The sequence below is a fragment of the Hippocampus zosterae genome, chromosome 14 (assembly GCF_025434085.1).
Source record: "Hippocampus zosterae strain Florida chromosome 14, ASM2543408v3, whole genome shotgun sequence".
NCBI lineage: Eukaryota > Metazoa > Chordata > Actinopteri > Syngnathiformes > Syngnathidae > Hippocampus > Hippocampus zosterae.
This window is the reverse complement of record NC_067464.1, coordinates 11,794,709-11,813,744: the sequence shown is the minus strand read 5'-3', so window position 1 is coordinate 11,813,744 and position 19,036 is coordinate 11,794,709. Positions and strand designations below refer to the sequence as shown.

At 42.3% G+C, this 19,036-nt stretch overlaps 1 protein-coding gene across 4 annotated transcripts in view; it reads right to left on the bottom strand.

The window, feature by feature from the left end:
* Window positions 1-4,740: 4,740 nt before the first annotated feature.
* The window catches only part of evla (Enah/Vasp-like a), a 44,520-nt gene continuing 30,224 nt past the window's right edge, over window positions 4,741-19,036 (bottom strand). For 3 of the 4 annotated variants that reach the window (XM_052086203.1, XM_052086202.1, XM_052086201.1), the window contains exons 4-14: window positions 16,911-16,968; window positions 15,194-15,255; window positions 13,593-14,435; window positions 10,635-10,888; window positions 10,391-10,506; window positions 9,174-9,201; window positions 9,017-9,056; window positions 7,757-7,817; window positions 7,620-7,677; window positions 6,932-6,989; window positions 4,741-6,370 (exon numbers count right to left, since the gene is read on the bottom strand). In XM_052086203.1, coding sequence (XP_051942163.1) covers window positions 6,333-6,370; window positions 6,932-6,989; window positions 7,620-7,677; window positions 7,757-7,817; window positions 9,017-9,056; window positions 9,174-9,201; window positions 10,391-10,506; window positions 10,635-10,888; window positions 13,593-14,435; window positions 15,194-15,255; window positions 16,911-16,968 — 1,616 coding nt within the window. In that variant the 3' untranslated portion in view covers window positions 4,741-6,332. The remainder of the gene's footprint in view (window positions 6,371-6,931; window positions 6,990-7,619; window positions 7,678-7,756; window positions 7,818-9,016; window positions 9,057-9,173; window positions 9,202-10,390; window positions 10,507-10,634; window positions 10,889-13,592; window positions 14,436-15,193; window positions 15,256-16,910; window positions 16,969-19,036) is intronic. The other variant, XM_052086204.1, reaches the window with a different exon arrangement.

Genomic DNA, 19,036 nt, shown 5'->3' with positions numbered 1-19,036 from the left:
TGTATAGGAAGGCGTTTTTAGCTGAAAAAAAAAACCGACCATGTCTAGTAGGGCGTTTTTAGTCGAAGAAAATGACCAGGTATAGTCAGCCGTTTTTAGCCGGAAAAAACAACCACGTATAGTAAGGCGTTTTTAGCCCCCAAAAAACAACCATGTATAGGAAGGCGTTTTTGGCCGAAAATTTTAACTGAAAAAAAAACGACCATGTATAGTAAGGCGTTTTAAGCCGAAAAAAACGACCATGTATAGTAAGGCGTTTTTGGCCGAAAAAAAACCCGACCATGTATAATAGGGGTTTTTTTAGCCCCCAAAAAATGACCATGTCAAGTTTGGTGTTTTTGGCCGAAATTTTTAGCCGAAAAAAGCGACCATGTATAGTAAGGCGTTTTTAGACGAAAAAAACTACCATGTATTATCGTCAGCGGTTTTTAGCCGAAAAAAACGACCATGTATAGTAAGGCGTTTTTAGCCGAAAAAAAAGGCCATGTATAGTGAGGCGTTTTTAGCTGAAAAAAACGACCATGTATATCGTCAGCCGCGTTTAGCCGAAAAAAACGACCGTGTATAGTAAGGCGTTTTTAGCCGAAAAAAAGGCCATGTATTGTGAGGCGTTTTTTTCAGCCGAAAAAAACGACCATGTATAGTAAGGCGTTTTGAGCTGAAAAAAAACGACCATGTATAGGAAGGCATTTTTAGCCTGAAAAAAAAAACGACCATGTATCGTAAGCCGTTTTTAGGCGAATAAAATGACCAGGTATAATAAGGCGTTTTTAACCGAAAAAAAAACCGACCATGTATTGTAAGGCGTTTTTAGCCGAAGAAAATGACCAGGTATAGTCAGGCGTTTTTAGCCGAAAAAAACGACCATGTATAGTAAGGCATTTTTAGCTGAAAAAAAAATGACCATGTATAGTAAGGCGTTTTTAGCCGAAAAAAAAACAACCATGTATAGTAAGGCGATTTTAGCTGAAAAAAACCACCATCTATATCATCAGCCGCGTTTAGCCGAAAAAAACGACCGTGTATAGTAAGGCGTTTTTAGCCGAAAAAAAGGCCATGTATTGTGAGGCGTTTTTTCAGCCGAAAAAAACTACCATGTATAGTAAGGCGTTTTGAGCTGAAAAAAAACGACCATGTATAGGAAGGCATTTTTAGCCGAAAAAAAAAACGACCATGTATCGTAAGCCGTTTTTAGGGGAAGAAAATGACCAGGTATATATAGTAAGGCGTTTTAATCCGAAAAAAAACGACCATGTATAGTAAGGCATTTTGGCCGAAATTTTTAGCCGAAAAAAACCGACCATGTCTAGTAAGGCGTTTTTACCCGAAAAAACGACCATGTATAGTAAGGCGTGTTTAGCTGAAAAAAATCCACCATCTATATCGTCAGCCGCGTTTAGCTGAAAAAAACGACCGTGTATAGTAAGGCGTTTTTAGCCGAAAAAAAGGCCATGTATTGTGAGGCGTTTTTTTCAGCCGAAAAAAACTACCATGTATAGTAAGGCGTTTTTGGCCGAAAAAAACGACCATGTATAGTAAGGCGTTTTTGGCCGAAAAAAAACCCGACCATGTATAATAGGGGTTTTTTTAGCCCCAAAAAAATGACCATGTCAAGTTTGGTGTTTTTGGCCGAAATTTTTAGCCGAAAAAAGCGACCATGTATAGTAAGGCGTTTTTAGACGAAAAAAACTACCATGTATTATCGTCAGCGGTTTTTAGCCGAAAAAAACGACCATGTATAGTAAGGCGTTTTTAGCCGAAAAAAAAGGCCATGTATAGTGAGGCGTTTTTAGCTGAAAAAAACGACCATGTATATCGTCAGCCGCGTTTAACCGAAAAAAACGACCGTGTATAGTAAGGCGTTTTTAGCCGAAAAAAAGGCCATGTATTGTGAGGCGTTTTTTTCAGCCGAAAAAAACTACCATGTATAGTAAGGCGTTTTGAGCTGAAAAAAAACGACCATGTATAGGAAGGCATTTTTAGCCGAAAAAAAAAACGACCATGTATCGTAAGCCGTTTTTAAGCGAATAAAATGACCAGGTATAATAAGGCGTTTTTAGCAGAAGAAAATGACCAGGTATAGTCAGGCGTTTTTAGCCGAAAAAAACGACCATGTATAGTAAGGCATTTTTAGCTGAAAAAAAATGACCATGTATAGTAAGGCGTTTTTAGCCGAAAAAAACCAACCATGTATAGTAAGGCGATTTTAGCTGAAAAAAACCACCATCTATATCGTCAGCCGCGTTTAGCCGAAAAAACCGACCGTGTATAGTAAGGCGTTTTTAGCCGAAAAAAAGGCCATGTATTGTGAGGCGTTTTTTCAGCTGAAAAAAACTACCATGTATAGTAAGGCGTTTTGAGCTGAAAAAAACCGACCATGTATAGGAAGGCATTTTTAGCCGAAAAAAAAACCCGACCATGTATCGTAAGCCGTTTTTAGGCGAAGAAAATGACCAGGTATATATAGTAAGGCGTTTTAATCCGAAAAAAAACGACCATGTATAGTAAGGCATTTTGGCCAAAATTTTTAGCCGAAAAAAACCGACCATGTCTAGTAAGGCGTTTTTACCCGAAAAAACGACCATGTATAGTAAGGCGTGTTTAGCTGAAAAAAACCCACCATCTATATCGTCAGCCGCGTTTAGCTGAAAAAAACCGACCGTGTATAGTAAGGCGTTTTTAGCCGAAAAAAAGGCCATGTATTGTGAGGCGTTTTTTCAGCCGAAAAAAATACCATCTATAGTAAGGCGCTTTGAGCTGAAAAAAAACGACCATGTATAGGAAGGCATTTTTAGCCGAAAAAAAAACGACCATGTATCGTAAGCCGTTTTTAGGCGAAGAAAATGACCAGGTATAATAAGGCGTTTTTAACCGAAAAAAAAGGACCATGTATAGTAAAACTACGGCTAAAAACACCTTACTATACATGGCTGTTTTTTTTCAGCCAAAAAAGCCTTACGATACATGGTAATTTTTTTCGGCTAAAAATTCCTTACTATACATGGTCGGTTTTTTTTAGCTCAAAATGCCTTACTATACATGGTCGTTTTTTTCGGCTAAACTGCCTTAGTATACATGGTCATTGTTATACATGGTCGATTTTTCGGTTAAAAATGCCTTACTATACATGGTCGTTTTTTTTCGGCTAAAAATGCCTTACTATACATGGTCGATTTTACGGTTAAAAACGCCTGACTATACATGGTAGGTTTTTTTTGGCTAAAAATGCCTTACTATACATGGTCATTTTGGGGGGGGGGGGGGGGGGTAAAACGCCTTCCTATACATGGTCATTGTTTTTTTTAGCTCAAAAAGCCTTACTATACATGGTCGATTTTTTTGGTTAAAAATGCCTTACTATACATGGTCGTTTTGTTTTTACTAAAAATGCCTTACTATACAAGGTCGTTTTTTTGGCTAAACTGCCTTCGTATAGTGTACATGGTCGTTTTTTTAAGCTCAAAATGCCTTACTATACATGGTCGATTTTTTCGGCAAAAAATTCCTTACTATACATGGTCGTTTTTTTTCGGCTAAAAATGCCTTACTATACATGGTCGATTTTACGGTTAAAAACGCCTGACTATACATGGTAGGTTTTTTTTGGCTAAAAATGCCTTACTATACATGGTCATTTTGGGGGAGGGGGGGTAAAACGCCTTCCTATACATGGTCATTGTTTTTTTTAGCTCAAAAAGCCTTACTATACATGGTCGATTTTTTTGGTTAAAAATGCCTTACTATACATGGTCGTTTTGTTTTTACTAAAAATGCCTTACTATACAAGGTCGTTTTTTTGGCTAAACTGCCTTCGTATAGTGTACATGGTCGTTTTTTTAAGCTCAAAATGCCTTACTATACATGGTCGATTTTTTCGGCAAAAAATTCCTTACTATACATGGTCGTTTTTTTCGGCTAAAACGCCTTACTATACATGGTCGCTTTTTTCAGGTAAAACGCCTTACATGGTCATTGTTTTTTTAGCTCAAAAAACCTTACTATACATGGTCGTTTTTTTGGGGTTAAAAATGCCTTACTATACATGGTCGTTTTTTTCAGCTAAAAATGCCTGATAAGACATGGTCGATTTTTCAGTTAAAAATGTCTTACTATACATGGTCGTTTTTTTTAAAAGTCAAAATACGTTACTATACATGGTTGATTTTTGGGTGAAAAATGCCCCACTATACTTGGTCGTTTTTTCGACTAAAACGCCTTACTATACATGGTCATTGGTTTTTTTTAGCTCAAAAAGCCTTGCTATATATGGTCGATTTTTTGGTTAAAAAAATGCCTGACAAGACATGGTCGTTTTTTTCGACTAAACTGCCTTAGTATATATAGTGTACATGGTCGTTTTTATTCATTTATTTTTTTAAAGCTCAAAATGCCTTGGTCGATTTTTCGGTTAAAAATGCCTTAAAATTTTTTTTGTTTTTTTTAAGTCAAAATGCCTGAGTATACATTTTTAGTTTAAAAAAATGCCTTATGAACTTTAAGGACCCGTGGGAACCCTGATTTGGAATGTGGGAGGAAACTGGAGTACCCAGAGAAAACCCACACAGGCCCGGGAGAACATGAAAACTCCACACAGGAAGCTGGAATTGCCCTGTGAGGTTGACACGCTAACCACTGGACCGCCCAGAGCAATAATACTTGACAAAAATGTCAGGAAACCTTTCTTTTAAAGTACTTCCAAAAACATGTGTGCTGGTGTTGCAGAAATGTCCAAAGCGGGAGTTTTTGAATGAATTTTTACATCGAGCTTTTCATTGATTTATTTAATGAGAACGCCGCTGAGAGCAGACATTGCAAGTGCAACAATCCAAACTCCTGCAAAGACACTTTGAGCTACCATAATATTGACTGACCATTCCATTTGTGCACATTCTTCTGAGCTAACATGGCATATTTCCACAGAAACAACTTTCAATGTTTTTTTTTAATTATTACAATACATCCCCCACCTTGCTATCATTATCATTACCATCTCGTACACAAAGAATGGGATTCATCATGGAAACAAACCACTGTTTTAAATGCACCACCTTTTTTTGTTCCCTTCTCCCCCCTCCACACCGATTTAACCAAATAAATTGAGGGAGAGCAGGGGTTCATGCACAACTGGGAGGGCCATAAACACAGGAGGGAGTAAAAACTACCACATTGTTATGTCATCGACATTTTTTTTTTAAACACCACTGAACGCTTACCAGGGATGGGGAACCTTTCTGGGGCCATTTCTGTAAAAAACGGACTTCACATAACAATACGGCACTGGGATCCCGTTTCCCTTAGCAACATAAAATTTGGTAGATGTGCATCTAGAGTAAACCAACAAAAAGTCCCAAAAACACATACCTGGAAGGATTTAGGAACTCTGACATTTTGGTTTCAAGTGACCATTTCAGGCTCACTTTTGCCTTTTTTCAAGGCACCGTCAAAGACAAACTTGTCTGACAGATTTTGACCCACCACTTGATATTTGACAAGGCATTCCTTTGTCAATGTTTTTTTTGTCATGGGTGGAATATGGCTATGAAATGTAATGAATTCTCCGAACCTAGGAAACGGTAAACAACAGCCGTGCACGTTTGCCTGGATGAAAATCTCTGGCGGGCCGTGGGGTTCCTCACCCCTGAGGTCTTTTTACCAAGCTGATGGCCGCTCAGTGGTGTGGCCTTGGTGGTGAATGGAGAAGGCGTATTTTCAGTGGCTACTTGTCTGCGTGCGGGAAGAAAAGGTCAGACGCACAACACCAGTGCAAACATGGTGATCAAAATATGAGCTCGGCACCATTTTTGCCAACAATGTGCCTGTTAAAAACAAAATCGTCTGGGATCAAATGAACAGAGAAGTATAAAAGGCTGACACAGATGGTGTGCAGGTTTCCGTTTATCCTTCTGGAATACTCGGCGTCAACAACATCAGCGCATGTTTTTAAATAATACAACAGTACAAACTTAGAAAACCCAAAATATTTTCCTTTGAAGACGGGACAGAAGAAAACGTGGCAACACTGGGCAGTCTGAGTCGAGAGGCGCACGCACAACCACAACACACCGAACTCAGCACGACAGTTCATCTTCTCTTCCTCTCTTCGAGTTCGTCTCGCTCTTTTCCGTATACTTTGCTGTCCAGCAGACTCCAATGTTGGCATAACATCTCTGCGACGCGACTTCACAGAAACGTTGAGAGAACATTGTGGGGGAGGGAGGGGGGTGGGGGTTCTCCTCGCGAGTCCACTTGTGTCCATCCGACGTCCTCCTAGTCCTCTTCGTCGTCATTCTGTAGCCCCTCCTGCTCTCCTCCCAAACGTCGCTCAGCTGAGATTAGGATGTGCTGATCCGACCTATTTCTTGTCTTATGGCTGGCATGAAAACAATAAAAAAAGATATCTTACACATCTTGGGTCACTAAATCATGGAACGGTCAGTGGTGGGAAGAAAAAATGTCAAAATACCTACCCAGTGTATTCGAAGTAGTTTGTTGAACTGATTTTATTTCTACCTTTTACCTGTATGTTTTTGCTTCATTGTTTTGTCCTTTATGGACAAAATATGACATACAGTATCTGGAGAGGGCTTTAACCCTTTCAGGCACAGCGGTTACTACAGTGGACAGCTTACCATGTTATCAGGTTACAGAGTGCATGGAAGTGTTAATATGACATGAATCAGAGTAATTTTGGTGCAAATTGATTTTCGACCTTGTTATAGGTTTAACCATGTTTGGATTCATCTTTGACTCTTTCGAGCAGCTCATTAGCATCGCCAACAAAAAGTTATTAGCAGACAAGCTAACACCGATTTGTGTGTGTGACTGAAAATCATTTACAGACGTCAGTTATAGACAAACGCACAAAGCCATTTATGCATTGTTTGCACCAGGACAAGATAAGGATGTCATCTAGGGATTCAAAGCTGCTTACCATGAATGATTTCATCCTTCACTTTATGCAACTCGCGTACAACTTCATCCAAAATCTCCTAGGAGAAAACCACATTCGAGGTTAATTGCAACAAAAAGGATGGAGGATTCCCGCTATTGGCACGCGACATGGATGGCTCATGAATTCCTCAAAAACGCTAATTCAATATGTACTTTCCATCTGTAAAATTGTGAAAAAAAAACCTAATTTCCACCAAAACAAACCCAAAATATAAAATACTGAAAACAATATAAAAAATATACATATGTGCGAGTATATGAATATGCGGGTGCAAAACCATGGGTCTGCCAGGGTCCACGGTATTAAATTTTGCACCTCAACTATGTAAAAAAATTGAGTTAGAACACTGACACTACACTTAAAAATAGAACAAAAAAAGCAAAGCTTAAGTAATGCTTCAAATAAAATGGAGTGTGCAGAAAATTAACATTAAAACTGTCCAAACAGTTTTTTTTTCATTGTACAGTACATCAAAGCTAAATTCACCCGAACCATACTTCCAAAATATACTGGAGTACATTTTAAAAAGGTTTATGCCACTGTGCAGTTTGAATAGTGAATTTAGCGATTGTTCTCTGTCCTACTTGAGGAAACCCGCATTTCATTAATACCGCACTCAACTGTTTCAAAGAATAGCAAAAGAGCGACGCAGAAGCATCAAACTTACCTGTTTCATCCTGTCAAATTCGGTGTCTGATTCACTCGTGCTGCCAATAGGTCTCACTCTACAACACAAGAGGAAAAACAAATGAGCTCTCGCATGTTAACCGCAGTACCGACGTTTCTTTTTTTCTGTTTTCACACCTCGACACCAGCGAGGTTTTCTCTGCCGAATTGGACCGCTCCCATGGCTTCTTCACAGCATCTGATGGGAAGTAAAGCGGGAGTTACAATTTTGCTGGCACTGTCGCTGCTTTCCACTGCGCGTAGCAAATTGCTTTGGAGTCACTTTTCCACTTTAACCCTTATCAAGCTTATCATGTTATCCGAGTCAGAATCATCTTTCTTGAGCAAGTATGTCGAACACACAAGGAATTTGTCTCCGGTAGTACAGGTTACCCTACTATCATCAATGACAAGCAACTACGATAAACAAGGACGTGACAAACAAGTATGGAAAGACATTCCGTAATGTAAGGGCGCCATTGTGCGGTAGTATCAGGTTACAGGGTGAATGAAAGGGTTAAAGTAATAAGCATGCTATTAAACGCATCTATCGGAACAAACCATGTTCACAAACATAAACAATGAAGGGGTGCTCCTGTATTTATTGTACAGTTAAACAAAACCCAAACAAAATAGAAACAATTGTATCCTTCGAAAACGCTGAAAATAATTTGACCATAGGGTCTTGTGCATCCTCTAATAAGCATCACTCGCTTCTTAGGTGTATTCAAACTTGTAATCCATCAGTCGACCTATTTAAAGTTTGACCAGTAGTGGCTCTGAGGCTTGGTGACCTGCTGCATACTACACTAAACAATGGCCAAAGGAAGCGAATGTAAGAGTTGTCTCGGGACATTCAGGACATTAAAAGTAAAGGCATTGAGGCATTGGCATTCATACTGACTGATGTTCCGGACACTGCCGTTGTTCATGTACAGAAATATTATTGTTTAATTTAAATACAAGTTAATTTACAAGTGGCACATGGTCGAGTGGTTAGCACGGCAGCCTCACAGTGCAGAGGTGCAAGGGTCGAGTCCGACTCTGGCCTTCCTGTGTGGAGTTTGTATGTTCACCCCGTGCCTTTGTGGGTTTTCTCCGGGTACTCCGGTTTTCTCCCATATTCTAAAAATGTGCATGGCAGGTTACTGGAAAATACTAAACTGTCGCGAGGTGTGCGTGAGTTCATTGTGTACTCCCCACCTGCTGCCCAAAGACAGCTGGGATAGGCTCCAGCATGCCCGTGACCCTCGTGATGATAAGTGGATTAGAAAATGGTTGGAAGTCCAATTAGTTCAGGTCAGAGGAGATCACCAAAAAGTCTGAGTTTAGCATGCAAAACTTTAACCCTTTATAAAGAGAAAACCCAAAACATCGCTTTTCAAAGACATGAAATACCTGTTGAGTTCTGACCGGGCCCGCGACCACCAGAATCATCCTGCAGGCGAGAAAATGTTGACTTTGTCATGAAGACAGTTGACATGTAATTCTTAACTTAAGGCTTTAACAACCAACTTAATCTTGCTTTACAAGGATGATGAAAAGAAAGACTTACTTCATCAGGTTTCTCCGAAGCTTTCCGTCTAAGAGAGAGGAAACGTGGCATTATTTGCAAAATACAGGATATTCCCCAGCCCCTCAAAACTTACTCTTTGACTGCAAATTCTTTGTTATTTAGAGCTTATTTATATTTAGAGCTTATTTATTATGAGCTCTAAATAATTGCAACAATCATCTTTGGAAGAAAGAGCCTTTGTCATTATGTGCAACTGGAACTCTCAAAAGGGCTTTTAACTCATTCACTCCCAAAGACGTTTTTAAACGTCTTTTCAGACTTGGTCCTGAATTGGCTGGTACTGAATGAGTTAACAGTATACATACTTTAATGCCCTTGCATGTAGGAAAGGAGAGCCACAGTCACCAACACACTTTTCACATATGCAGGAGCTGCTGTCGGCCATTGCTCGCACCCAGACACTCACACACAAGGTCGCCGATGTTCCACCGTTACACATTCCAAGCATTGGATGTTTGCAAAAAAAATTGCAATTAGGTTTTTTTTTGCAATCTGTTTTGTGATTAAAAAGTGTTTCAAAAAATTTAAATTGGTTTAAAGCACGTGGGAGGCTTTATATGGCCTCTCAAAACTTCGGCATTTTCACTTAGAGCATGTTGGTCTGGAATGAATCCCTTGCAATGAGGTGTTCACCACACATCTTAGAACGAGTGAGAGTTGATGAGTTCAAAGAAGAAGAAATTGAAAGACTTCCAAATGAGATGAGCCGCAATGTTGTGAATTCTATTGCCGCACATTATCAATTGTAGACTAGACTGAGCGAAGAGGATTCTTCATTACTGAATTCAATGTCGTTAAATCATTTCAGATTTAAGCTTATTTTCCTGAATAGAACTCATTAGACTTGTATTTACTGTATTTTCCGCAATATAAGGCGCACCTAATAGCATTCCATTTTCTCAAAAGCCAACAGTGCGCCTTATAATCCAATGCACTTTCTATATGGACCAATATTCCGATTTCTCTGACTTAGTATTTTAAAATAGGCCATTGATTGAAGGTGCACCTTATACACCAAAGCGCCTTATCGTGCGGAAAATACGGTACATCATGAAACATATCCATCAAAACAAAATGTAATGGCCAGTCAAGGAGTGAGTCTGTTTTTATTGTTTTTTTTCCCCACCCACCCTGTCCATTTAATACCCCCTTTGACATATTCATCGGCAGGCAGATGAGTAAATCTCGTGTTTTACCTGCGAGCTAATAAGGCATTCATCTCCTGCATCAGACCCTCTCCACCACCTCCACTACCACCACTCGATCGGTTGGAGTCACTTTTGCCGCTGGATCCTGGCGGACTGCTCTCGTCCTAAGGCGCACAAGCGGGTGTTTGGTTGGCTTTCCTTTCATTCCCCCCTCAGGCCTTGTTGGAGCTTGTCTACTATTCAAAGATACGTGTGCAATTATTTTTGCATCGAGCCCGCAGAGGATGCTCACCCTTTGAACCTTACGAAGCTTGGCCCCGGCCAGCGCGGCCGCCAACCCCGAGGGCTGCTGCTGCATGCCAGGGGGTCCCCCGGGAGGCCCCCCGCCGGTAGGCAGCGGAGGAGGCATGGGCGGGGGCACTGCCATCGGGGGCGGCGGACCGGGCGGCGGCGGAGGCGCTGGAGGGCCGGCCATGGGTGCTGGGACTCCGGCTGGGGGCGGGGCCACGGACAGCATAGCGGGATGACCTGCGGAAACAGGGGCGCCTGCGAGGGGCAGAGTTCAAGCTCGGTTAACGGCGACGACTCCCTGGAAGGTTGATCTCAAGGGTCCTGGGTGCTAAAATCGCAGGTGAGCAGTTCATGTGTTGTTTGACTGCCAGACTGCTGATGAATTCCCTCAGAAACTACGCACTCACAACTAATTCACTGTCGAGTTTCATCTCTGCACATTTCTTTCTGGAACCAAATGACATAGGGCCATATTTATATGGTATTGTACCAAGTAATATTTTGTGTGAACGTGCTCCAGTCTCATTTGCGCATGGGTGAGCTCAAGTTTTCAATTAATTCGGCGATTCCCAGAGGGGAAAAAAATTAAGCACAAAATTAAGTACTACTATTAGGAATAAAAGAAATACGACATATAAAAATTACACATTATTTTAACTGGAATAATTGAATGCAAATAAAATAATAAGAGTAGCATTGATGGTAAGAGTGCAGTTTCCAAATATTTCCTGGCAACAGCGTTTGAGACAACTGCACATCTCAGCGAAATTCAATATTAGAGCTGGATCACAAATTCCGCTTTAGCAAGATAAGTAAAAATAAGTGTACAGTAAAAAATAAATAAATACAAAAATTCAAGTGGACAGAAAACTGTAAAAGAAGCAAAGAGGCAACCGGAATGCATATTTGTTAGAAGTCGTAGACATACTTAGCATAAGACCATCTTTAATACGGCACAGGCAGAGACAGCGACTGCCTCAGAAGGCGCGGCTGTTGGAGCTCAAATGACCGGCAGTTAACTCTTTAACGCTTATTTGTGTACAAAAGAGCCTCGGATGGGAGATACAGTTACCGTTTCTTGTTTTGGAAGAAAAAAGGGGAGCCATACATTTGGGAAGAGGCAGTTACACTCAAGTCTGCTACGGTGATGTCGAGCAGCACTGCTTAATACAAGTGCTTGACTTTTATCCCGCTGAGTGTAGCTACAGGCGGGTTTGAATACATTTGAATACAGTGGAAAACATTATATGGGTATTCTATCAGGGTAGATTATATTATTTCTTTGCAATGCTTCTTCGCAATAACTTTTACAATTTTGGAAAGTTAATTCATTCCAGGCGGCGCGGTAGTTGACTGGTTAGCACGTGCAGGGTTCGATTCCAGCCTTCATGTGTGGAGTTTGCATGTTCTCCCCGTGCCTGTGTGGATTTTCTCCGGGTACGGTTTCTTCCCAAATTCCAAAAACATGCGTGGCAGGTTAATAAAACACTCAAAATTTTCCCTTGGTGTGATTGTAAGCGCGGATGGTTGTTTGTCTATGCGTGCCTTGCGATCGGCAGGCAACCAGTTCATGGCTGGGATCGGTCCCAGCACCCTCCCGCGATCCTTGAGAGGAGAAGCGGATTAGAAAATGGTTGGACGGCTGAATAATTCATTCCGATCTTCAAAAGTGCGACATTTGTAAGGAACAAAGATTTATGGGTTGCGCTCATGAAAGATTTGCCAAATCTTCTCTGGCTATGCCAAACAAAACCAATTGTGCTGTTGCCATCGACTCTTGTTTTGAGCTTTTGTCGGCAACATGTGCACTGAAACATGAATATGTGGTGGGCGAAATGTTATATTTGATGAGGAGATCCAGATTCTGCTGATGTCAGTTGGATCGTCGGGTCAAAGTGTGGGAAAGACGCTGAGAACGCTGCACTGATTACAGGATGGAATGTCCTGACTAAACTACGACCTCATTGAACACTCATGGGATTGATCACAGTGGGCGACACAACCACGGTGGATGACGTGCAACAAATATTGGTTGAAAAAGGGGATTCCATTCCAAGGCTGTGACAAGCCGGAGGTGCCATTGTGCCAGGGTGGCACAGTAAACGCTACAGAGGCTCCTGATCGTTAAATGCAAAATTGTTAAATGGTCAATATGTCTCGTTTTTTTTTTTTTTTTTTTAACATTTTGATCATCCAAACCACCAAAGAGTTGATGGCAAGGGCAAAACAAGCTGTTTGGCATTTACAGAGAAGATTTGCCTTTTTTTCCCCCCTTGGGTGCAATCCACACGCTCAGCTGTGCTACTCATCACCCAAGTGCTTGTTCCAAACAAATGCCGCACCATTGAAAGGTAATATTACAAACAGAATAAGAGTTATTGCCAAGAAGCTTTGTTTCAACAAAGAAACAATCTGTAGTAAAATATGTTACAGTCAAGTTTGACTAGCGAAACCCATTCTGTAGCAATCTGCAAACGTTGAATACATTTAGTACCGGTAATTCAGCAACTTGGGTATTATGTGCTTTACGTAAACTGTTTTTGTCACGTTACTCGCTAAACATACTGTAAATTGTGAATTGGTAACAGATGATATATGTGGCACTGTTGGGTGCTGTTACACTCCGTTTTTGTATTGCGACGTGATAGTGGTGCTATAACAGGATGGATTAAGTCAGGTAAGTGCCCACTAATGGCCCAGCTGTCAAATGCACGGCCTGCCGTGGTTAGTCTATTGTCTGCTTTTTTTGTGAGGCTGGAGGAACAGGTGCGTTCAGCTGTTGACATGATGGCGATAAGCTGTCAGCGACCGAGACCGATTGCCGAGTGGATTCTCACTCCTAGACACCTGCTTCTGCGAGCAAATTTGCATCTACCATATTGTCGATTTTGAGACATGCTAAACCAATCCCTAAAAAAAATACTGAATTTATTTCACCCTCCCTCTTCTTCATACTTACTGCTGTTGGTCAAGGGGACCTGTTGAGGGATGGGGGAGGGGTTCTCCTTGGGCGAGCCCCTGTCATTGTAAGACGGGGGTGAGTTGGTGTTGCTGGGGGGCTGGCCCTGCTGATGGTGTGCCTGCTGCTGAGGGTGGAAGGTGGACGGGTACTGGTGATTAGGGGCGGGGCCTGCGGGCGGCTGGCCCGCGAGGGGCGGCATGGGCACGGCCTCGCAGTACTGCGGGGTGAGCGGCAGTTGATGGGAGTGGGGGGAGTAGGAGTCATCTGATTGGCCGTTGGAGTGAGGGTGGGGTTGGTGCTGGGGGTACTGGGCGCTCGGGTCAAGTGGCGGGGGCTTCATCCTCATGCCGGGGACGGGGTGCGCCATGGGGAGCGCGGGCTGCGGTGGCGCTAACCCCTGCCTGGCAGGGATCGCCATCATGCCCGGAGGGGAGGCGGAGGGCGGGCACTGGGCATACATTTGCTGCAATTGAGAGGCGGACCATGTGCCGTGTTTGGGGGGGAGCGCGATGTCTTGGTGTTGCTGGTGAGCGTGGCGGGCAACGGTGGGAGGAGACAGGGGGATTTGACGGACCTGGCGGCCCATCGTGGTCACTCCTGCCTGGACTGGCGAGAAGGCGGAGGCCAGCGAGGTGGAGAGCTGTGAGGAGAGCTGGGCCTTGTCCCTCGCCGCCCCCGCCTCTTTCTCTTGGGAGGGAGAGGAAGAAGCGGAGGGCGGGGAGGAGGAGGCCACGCGGACGTAGGACGGGGGCAGTGTGCTAGCTCTGTACTGTCTGTACTCGGGCGGAGTGTCGGGGTGGGCGGGGGGTGCGCACACTTTGTATTGGAGAGTGGAAACGACTGTGAGGGGCAGAAGGGTGGGGGGAGGAGAGGAGACACAGAAGGAGATGCGGACGAAGCAGGGCGACAAACAAAGGAAAACAGAAAAGAGAAAAAATGTGAGAAGAATGAAAAGCAACCAAGCCAAGATGAAAAGATAAAAAATCAGGAGCATAATTCAAAAAACTGAGAACCGCAAATAAGAAAGACTCAAAATATCAAGCAGCAGAATGCAACATGACCAGAAAAGCATATGACATTTCCCCCCCCCAACAGCAGCTGGAAGAAAGAGATGGCAGCAGAGCATGTTGCAGGGGCTTGGTGGGGGGTTGGGGTTGAGGGTTAAGGGTTAGAGGGTTCGGGGAGGGGAGGGGGGGGTAACCGATATCATCGAGTGGGACCAAGGTGATGTTGAAGTCTGTTCTGTCGAAAGACTTTAACACGTGTGTGTGTGTGTGTGTGTATGTGTGTGTGTGTGTGTGTGTGTGTGTGTGTGTGTGTGTGTGCGTGTGTCTGTGTGCGCGTGTGTACATGAAGAAAAGGACATCGTGGGAATGAGGGTTAGTAGGAGGGAACAGGAAGCAGACTGCTCTTTATTCATCAAGTCATCACTTCTAATGTTACTCTGCCTGTTAACACACCAAGAGCAAAAAGCCAACGAGCAAATACACACCAGCTCCTTTCAAGTTTGCATGTGGGTTTTAAACGCTCCCAGGAAGTCGGCCGATCTCGGTTGCCGCGGCAGCCGGCTGGAGTGTGTATGTTTGTTGAAGGCTCACCTGATCCTGACGTCCGCCGCTCCCTCTCCTTGTGCGCCTGCATCTGATGCTGCTCCATCATCCTTTCAAGAGCAACCACGATGCTTAAATGTCACTTCAACACGTGGCTGCTTAACGCTGACTGTCAATAACACTCTCGTCCTGCTTTTGCGTCTTTTATTGCACAAGATTGGGTACGCGTGTACAATCTAATAAGGTCCAATATAAAAGCCGTATGAATCTATCTGTCTGTCAATGATCAGAATTCTTAGTTTTCGCGTCTTGACTGCATTGAGTCATCGATTTAATTGGTCTGAAATGTATTACTCAAGATCTAAGTGTGTGTTATATGGCATATTTCGGCTTTACGTTCAATTAAACGGGGTCAGATTTCTTAAAGAGTAGGTACAATTGTGAGTCAATCAATTCGAATTGAAATCGATTTCGAATCTAGCCTCTTAATCTGGTCTTCGTCTCCATAGACCAAAGGCTACTTCAGAGCACGTTTCCGCTCACTCGTTCGTGAACGCCAAAAGCATGGCATTAGGTTCAGCAAAGTCTGTTCCAAGCCTGACGCCTGCTGCCTAACGGCCGTTCGTAAAGATTCATTCGTGAGTGACAGATTCTCCATTTCCGTTTCAGACGGACACATGCACGGCTAAGCTCAAAATTAACCGAAGGTCCAAATTTGTCACGGATTATGCAGTCCGCGGAGGCGACTTGAGGCTAAACATTCTAAAAAATTAAGCTGGTATAGTTTCCTGCTCATTTATCTTTTGCATTGGATCTCATGAGAGTGTACAAACCCAATCCCATTGAAGTTTGGTCATTGTGTAAAACAGAATATTTAGTAAGAGGAAGAAAAACAGAATACAATGATGAGCTTTTCTGGGCGCAAGCTCATCTAAGATGGACTCATGCAAAGTGGAAAAGTGTTTTGTGGTCTGAAGAGTCCACATTTCAAGTTGTTTTTGGAAATTGTGGACATTGTGTCCTTAGGGCCAAAGAAGGGGAAAAAACAACCATCCTAACTGTTACGAACGCAAAGTTCAAAAGATGACATGGGCCCGATTTAGTACCAATGGACTGACAGCTAACTAACAAAGCTGTGTCGGCACCATTCATGCTGAAAGGTACAAAGAGGTTTTGGAGAAACAAATGCTGCCATCCAAGCAACATCTTTTTCTGGATGTCCCTGCTTATTTCATCAAGACAATGCCAAACCACATTCTGCATGTGTTACAACAGCGAAGCTTCGTCGTAAAAGAGTGTGGGTACGAGACTGGCCTGCCTGCAGTCCAGACCCGTCTCCCATTAACAATGTGTGACACGTTATGAAGTGTAACAGATGATAACGGAGACCCCGGACTGTTGAAGAGCTGACGCTGTACATTAAGCAAGAATGGGAAAGAATTTCACTTCCAAAGCTTTGACAATTACCATCCTCAGTTCCCAAACATTTCAGACAGTGGTAAACATGACGCTGTCCCAGCTTTTTTGGACCGTGTTGCAGCCATAAAAATCCAAAGTTAATGATTATTTCCGACAAACAATAAAGTTGATCTGTTTGATCATGAAATATCTTCTTTGTAGCGAACACGAGTTCATTCATCATTGTTCATTGTAGTCTGTTTTGATTTATGTAGAATAAAACGTCTCGACTTCAATGGAATTGGGTTTGTATAAGGTATTCCTACTGAAGTGGCCATTGAGTGCGTAGCATAGCTAGTGACTGTACCTCCGCTGGGCTTCGCTCTCCTCTGAAGAGGGTCCATTTTGGCGTTGGACAACTGGACCTGAAAGACAGAATGTGGGATAGAGTGATATGAAGAAAAACACCTCTTCACTTCATGTCGAATGTGAGTTTTTTTAAATCAGGGGTGTTCAAACTTTTTGTCTGAGGGCCACATTCATAAAAATGCAAGGATGCAGGGGCATTTCTGCAACTTTAATTTATTAAACACGCTAAAATCAGTCAGGCAAGCCATTACATATTGTTTATATTTTCAAATAATGTTAAAAAACGTCTACAAATGAGACAGGTTAAAGTTAACAAGACAAACCGTCAGATCATCTAGAAACTCCAATATTGCATTACTGAATAAACAACATGCCACAATCATTTTGGTTTCTGGCATTTTGAAAAAAAGGATCCATTCACACCACAGCCTCTCAATTAGCCTCCTCGTCACGGTTATGCACAGTTGTGCTGTTTGTTTGCAACTGCCCTTCTGACGCGGTATTTGAAGAAGATGCAAAATCAGACATGTGCTAAATTAACCTATTTGCATACCCAGCCAAAAACCCGCAAAACCAACTGCACAGAAATTTTGTGAGTTTGGTAGAAGCGATCTTCGGTGGGTCCAGTTAGTAGATCAACTTTTAGATCAGTTTTCGGCCATGTTGGCACATGCAAACTAGGGCATAGAACTAAAAGCGTAACGTACGACAATGAGCAAGACCCCATGACAGTCAAATTAAGCCCGTCGACTGTTCAGGCATCGCAGTGACACTTTGTTTCAGCCAGCAGCCATAGTCCATGGCAGAGAAGTGAAGTCATTAAAAGCATGGAGGTGAATACAAAATTTGCTAGGCAGCGTGTCCCTGCACAACCTGGTGTGCTCGACTAACGCGTGTTAATGAAGACAATTATCGCCCTGTGCTGCCTGGTGCCGCAAGTGCGCCCATGCATGTGTGTTTGTACTGCTGGCGTGAAAAGGTGCCAGGCTGTTGCCATGGTGAAGGTCGAGCATGAAGTGCCCGAAGGAAGCTGAGGAGGGCTTGATCAGGCTTGTTTTCAGTGAACTCATGGGACTCATGCAGATGAAAAATAAAAATGACCATTCACCAAGTATAAAAAAAGATTTGCAGGGGAGTTGATTTTGAATGGTGGCACGGAATTGAAGTACCGGTACTCAACATTGACTAAACATTAAATTATTAATTATTATTGGCTTTTCAAACCACAGAAAAACTATAGAAAACAAACAATTTGTCGTGTCTGCCATCTGAAATGACTATCAAAGGGATGTTTACAAATTATTGACAAATCTATCATTCATTTTAGCCAGAGTTAATTTTGTCAAATGCATCTCCCTAATTAGTTCAAGCAGAAGCTCTTGATCAGAATCGCCTTTTTTGTCATTGTATAGCATACAACGAATTTTGGGTGCCACTCCTTAGTGCATTTCGTAAAAAAATAAATAAAATAAAATAAAAAAGCAGATTAAAATAACGGTTTAATAAATACAACACTCAACAACACACAACAACAGCAGCAGTAGTGTGGACTCAGGCTTATATTGCCCGCAGGACACATATTGCACATGAAATGAAATGGCTCAGTTATTGCTCATTATTGCACAAGTGAGGTAAGTGAGTTTAGGTTTAAAATGCAGTAGCTTTGACTCAGTTACAGCTCAAAAACAAGCAGTAAGTAACAGATACAGCACACTGCACACCCCACTGCTCTCAATAAAGGAGAGCCGGGACATTACGTCTCCGTAAGTGATATTTTAACCACCATTCGAGTCACAATGGCAGTCTGGCCTGATGTCGATATTAAATACGATACAATACATCTTTATTTATATAACACTTTTACAACAGCTGCAGCATCAATAAAACACTTTCCAGGACATTTCACATAAAATAACAATAATATAACAAACACATTCTTTTACATACCACCCCCTTTAAAATAAGTGGTAACCAGAGCTTCTCAGAGGCTGTGAAATGCACAGCAGGTGACTCCACAAGCACACCCAACTAAATAGGTTTACTATATAAGACCACGTACAGTATAAAGTGTTTCACAGTGACGTTTTGTAATAAAAATAAAAATACATTTCCAGTTGGGGCCCA